This window comes from Silurus aristotelis (genome assembly GCF_946808225.1).
Source record: "Silurus aristotelis genome assembly, chromosome: 7".
Taxonomy (NCBI): domain Eukaryota; kingdom Metazoa; phylum Chordata; class Actinopteri; order Siluriformes; family Siluridae; genus Silurus; species Silurus aristotelis.
Window position 1 is genome coordinate 21,785,821 of NC_139580.1, and position 6,069 is coordinate 21,791,889.

General features: G+C 35.9%; 1 protein-coding gene across 1 annotated transcript; it reads right to left on the reverse strand.

Annotated features, from left to right (window-relative positions):
* Positions 1-377: 377 nt before the first annotated feature.
* cox5aa (cytochrome c oxidase subunit 5Aa) lies at positions 378-5,084 on the reverse strand. The gene is given in 6 exon segments (XM_083546049.1): positions 378-537; positions 1,314-1,436; positions 1,580-1,701; positions 2,182-2,298; positions 4,879-4,997; positions 4,999-5,084. Coding segments are annotated over 5 exon segments (543 nt in total). The 5' UTR covers positions 5,070-5,084; the 3' UTR covers positions 378-537; positions 1,314-1,322.
* Between the last annotated feature and the right edge of the window lie 985 nt (positions 5,085-6,069).

The window sequence follows — 6,069 nt, forward strand, 5'->3', positions numbered from 1 at the left end:
TCATGCAGATTTTACAACCACGAATACAATATAAAAAAATATATATATATATACTTGATTAATATTTATATCTTGCAGTAAACAGCAGTATCATTAAATATACGAGTGCTGTATTCTATTCGTATAGAGCTGTATGCTCTACAGAGAGCACTATATCCTACATGAACAAAGCGCGTTATGTATTTGGCCTGAATTTGTAAACAAGCTGGCTACTGCCATCTAGTGGTAAGAACATCGAATACCGTTTATCAAGTGTATTTTTGTAACAGGTGGAAAGAAGTGGTACTGCTGCACGCAGGTTATTCACCTCACACAAAATGTAATGTTGCGGTGAATGTATACACAGCTGTTATTTAGAGACAGTGACCAGATTCAGAAAATATATATCTCACCCTTTATTAGGTCCACCACTATTTTACAAGCAAAAGAACATTGTACAGGCCAATTAAATATTACACAAATATCATGACATGGTAAAGACTTCAAGTACAGGAGATCCACTCATTCCCAGTCATGGCAACGGTCCCTTGGAAGACTCTGTCAGAAGAACACAGAAGAAATAGACGTTACAACAAAATATGCTCACTCTGCTGACTTTACAACAATTTGCTTCTTGTGCTGTGGCTATACTTGCTTTGTTAGAAGACCTTAACAGCACGTGAATAGTAAAGATGAAATAAAATTGTCGATAAAAAAAATATAACATGCATGATACGGCACCCTTTTTAATAAAAAAAGTTTAGACAGCTAAACTGATTCTCAGGCTAATTAATTCATATTTTTAAATTGTTATCAATAACTTTAATAATGTTGGTGTTAACAAAAATATGTAAAACACACACATACATATATATTCACATACACGTATGTATTTTATATATATATATATATATATATATATATATATATATATATATATATATATATATATATATATATATATATAAAAATAAAATCCTACCTTTTCTTTAATTCTCTCACTGAAGTAGTCTCGCTTATGCAACAAAGTCATTAGTAAGTCACTGGTGCAAAAGCACCAAAAGTATATGAGGAAATACCGATGAAATTTCAACATTTTTATAAATGAAGACTCAGCTTCCCAAAATTGGTGTAACTGTACATGATGAAGTTAAGCAGATAACACATCAGATAATATTGTTCGAGTTTATAACAAAATGTGTGCTAAAACATCACATGAGGTCTTATAGCTCTAGTGTAAAAGTAATGATGCAAACAATGGACATCAAATATGTCTTAGATGATCCACTATGTTTGTGGGAAATTGTTTGATGTATACATGTGCCATAACTCACCATGACTGTCTATGCTTTGTCAATGCCAAGCTCCTCAGGTGTAGGAATTCCCAGCTCGTTAAGTGTGGGACGAAGCTCTTGAATAACATATGGATAGATCTCCTTGTGAGGACCTGCTTTGTCCTGTGTAAATAAATAAAAAAATTGCATTAACAAGAGGTGCATTATATTGTTCTAATTAAAACCTCCAGAGATGTTTATAAGTTCACAGAAAGGACAACCAGTGCCTAATACATCTTAAAATGTTAGTGCTAAACTGTACTGACCTTAACTGCCTCAAGAATACGGATGGCACTGCCCAAGTCGTTTAATCGCCGACAAGCTCTCAAAGCAGCGTCCAGGATTTTGGGCTCTGGTACCAGGTCATACCCAATCAACGTATTCATACCTGAATGGGGAGAATTTTTTTAAAATAAAAATCACATATAGTAAAGCGAAATTTATTTAGACTGATGCAGGAGCAGTTAAAAACACACTCAAAAAACCTGGATAGATTTTATTATTTCATTACCAACCCATAATGACGGCCTAAATATATTTTAATCATATTTGCATCAAGGAAATGTGCTGTGAACTGCTAGCCTGCTTAAATCAATGTACTTCCTGTTTTTGGTTGATAACTACACCCGTTGACATTATCTGGGAAAAAACTGGACAATCTGGTTGCTTAAAGAAATACGGAAAAACATTTCCTTTGTCTTGAACAGCGTGTTACTGTTGGAAATGTTTTCCCCCTTTATCATTACATTCTTTACAAAAAACATTCAAAGATGTTATTCAATATAAAAGTATTAAATTCACTGAAAATTCAAAACATTAAAAAAAATCAAACAGCACACATTCATTATTCATAACATTAATGACTGACCCTTCCTGAGCTCCCAAGCATCAATATCTGGTTTGTTGAAGTAGGTGACCCAGCGGGCATCAAACTCCTCGTCTGTCTCTTGCTTGCCATGGGAGTAGCAGCGGCTAGCTAAAGGAGCTGAAAGGAAAACAATACATTAGAGAAGAAGCCTGCATGACACCTCAAATTAAAAACAGAACTAAGTGACTACACAAGACAAGGCCAGGACTCAGAACAACAGCGAGCTTTGACTTCAACTTCAGCATGTGCTTTGTGCACAGATTCATGATCATGCTGTAACAGGTTTAGGCTTCTTAGTTACAATGAGTTCCAAGAGAAATCCTAAAGCAACAACACACAAAGACAATCTAAAATATTGCATGCTTCATTGTGTTTTAACATTGTTTCTAGACACACAGCATTTGAAAAGGCCAAATTATAAGAGAGGTGACCTTGTATAACACCACACTTATCAAAGCAGGCATTAGTGTAAACGACAATAAGAAATACATCTGGAGTACTGAGTCTTTGTATTTATTACTAATTATGAAGTCACCCAAGAAATTGTAAATTTTGCAAACATTAGTATGCATTGTTTACATTTGTATACCTGCTGTACTCAAAATTTCTAATGGGGCACTCAGAAAACTCTGAGTTTACACTAACGTGAAAAATAACAGGGTCCCTTAATTAAAAACATGCAGTGTATTATGGGCCATAACAGAAGTAACATAACCTGAATAGATGTGCCATTCTGACCTAGGTGGAATTAATAAACATATATACATACATAGATATATTTATACACACACACACGCACCCTAAACTACCAGTGCATGCTGAATAGTTTTTTTTTTATAAGTGCAAAGACGAGCTCTGGGGGATGTGACCTCTAACCCAGCAACACTACCCCAACTATGGCCAGGGGAGTGTAAGAGTACACTGATGGAGGCCACTGGCTGGAGATTACAGCAAGCTCCCTCTGGGACATGGCACAAATGTAGTAGATCAAGTAAATTTTTTTGAGAGCACTCAGTTTTTAGAATTAGAGGAATACCAATAATTCACTTCTAGCAGTGTCAAAATGTGCGATACATTACATGACAATAATGATGTGAAGAATCTAAAAGAACACTTTTCAAATGAAGATCACTAGATGTCCCTAGAATGTGTATTCTTTTCAGAAGCAGTAAAATTAAAAACAAATCCAAAACAACAATGATTTTAATTTTGAACTCGCCTTGTCTCATCAGAAGACAATGCAGGTTCACTAATAATGGATCAGATTTTGACTGAGTGAGTCAATCATACAGTCAGGAGTCCAAATCAATGTCAAACGTTAACTGACTGTTCAATCTGTAAAACATGCCATGTCCAAAAGTGTGACAGGAGTAAACAGACTTTGATTTGTTAACATGGTAAGACATTTTAAATCTGCTACAAAAACATTCTGCCTGGAAATATATTTTGAGGGTTGAGTCTGATATTCTTGGGAAGCAAATAAGTGGATCTAAAATTTTCCAAACGTCCAGTGCTTTGCATTTTCAATGCAATAGAAAACAATTATTTTTTTTTTTTTTTACATTGAACACATATTCCCCCCAAAAAAAACCCATTGTCAATTGGACCAAAGAATGGAAACATTCTGTGTAAATGCCTTGAAACAGTGCAACTCTTTTTTACTCTCTTCATTTAAAAATGCAGATAAATGCATACTAGTAAAAGTGCACCAGGTGTGAGTAATACATCTCTGTTTTTCAGCTCTGCTACAGTATTGTTTTGTGCTTTCTGTTTGCTGTTAAAACACTTTTCTGGCTCCACGTCCTGACTGCAGTCCACCAGTTGATGACCCTTACTCTGTGCTCCTGTTAAGCATCCAGTGTGAGATATTGACAGAATAAGGCCATAAAAGGAAATATTTATTTATCGCATTTAGTTTGGGTTAAATATTAATCAAGGACTACAAGCAGGGAGGTGAGGGAAGAGAATGCATTTCCGCATCATGTGTAGAGAAACGGTTTCACTAGACACCTCAAGCATTTTGCTTACACTGCGGTTTAAACACTTCCTTCTGGGGTGTCTTTTACAACCTTACGCATTTGACAATACACACAAAGTAAGGGTGGGGGATCTTTTTTTTTTTATTTATTTATAATAATCACAAAACCAGGCTTGTCTCCTGGTAGTTTTTTGTCACCTTCTATTGCTTACAGTCAATAACAAACTGCAGGCTACACAATGCTAACAGACTCTTAATAATTGGAAAATAAGACAAAAAAGTATGTTTAAGTGGACAAATGGAAGAAACTAAAGGTTCAATGTTATTTAAATGGCATGTCTCTAAAATGAACAAGATATGAGCTTGAAACACAGGAAGTCTATCCTGAACTTGAAATAAGCAAGGACGAGTGAGAGTTAGCCTGCCTCATGTCAGGCCTGAACCATTCATCGGGTCATTACAAGGACACGGTAAAAAATATAGTTAAAGCTGAAATATTAATAGCTTGGATGTAACGTATACTTACAAAAATAACTAACTGATATAATGAATTAGACAGAAATGCAAATATTGCTATAGAACTACCCAAAATGTGCCTGGCTAAAATTAGCGAACAAGCTAGCAGCCAAGCTAACAAGCTAGCAGCCAAGCTAACAAGCTGCTAACTTCACCACTTCCCGCTCTCGACACAAGGTCGTTAAAACAAGGTTATATTTTACCTATAGCCTGTGTCCGGGCCTGTGTTATGCTCCGAGCAGCGGAGAAGGAAAGGCGGAGGGCGGATCTGAACATGCTGCAGGACACAAAGCTCCGTGAGGCTCTGAAGTATTGGCTGAGTGTGGAAACGGGAAGGCCGACACCGGACCGCGTAACTCACACACTGAGCTACAGTGGCGACATTAACGCGCATGCGCACAACCCTGCTTCACGTCTAAGTAGCTGTTCTGCACAGTTTGGCGTTAGATCCCAAAACATCCCAAAACATTACTCGTTAAAAAAAGGGAATGTACAAATCTTTTTATTTGTATTTTTTTTTTTCAAAAATCTACATACATTAGAACATGACTTAGAAAAATGTTTTAGATTTTAAAAATGTTTTTTTTAGAAATTGTAAGTTTGTATATTTTATGAGTTAATGTTTTTTTTTTCCACATCATATTTAGGAATGATTTTGGCAACAAAAAAAAAAAACATGGTGTAAAAGGGAAATAGCACATTTAAATATTTATTTGTCACAAACACAATACAACATATAACCAGATTATCACGAAGCTGGGCCAGAATGCAGTGTCGGCCATGATACGGCACCTCTGGAGCAAAAAGTTTTAGGGCCTTGCTCAGGGGCCCAACAGTATCACCATGACACTGCTGTGGCTTGAATTTACAGACTGATCAGTAACCCAGAGCCTTTGAGAGGGAGCTCAACATGCAAACCATTAGATGTGTTTATCATGAGTGGGAGAGACAATGTTAGTTGTGTGTGTGTGTGTGTGTGTGTGTATATATATACATGTTTAGATGTTACATGTGAGGACATTTAATAAACTTTGCTAAAATGTGTACTTTCCCATATATACAGGCACTTTTGGGAATCCCTGTATTGTCCATGACAGAATAAAACATGAGTCTTATTGCAGACGAATCTTACAATAATATTCATAGTAGAAGCCTTCAAGCCTTCCAGAAGGGTTGTTCCCTTGTGCAGAATGATACGTTTATTATTGTGTATTATTATAGAAACTAGTTTACAGGTTTTATATTTGGGTCTATAGTCTGTAATATTCATGATGTTTGATCAAAATGTCCACAACACTTCACTGTAAATGTAAATCCACGAGCTAAATAGGATTTAGGATTAATTAAATGTGCAACATATACACACACACACACACACACACACACACACACAC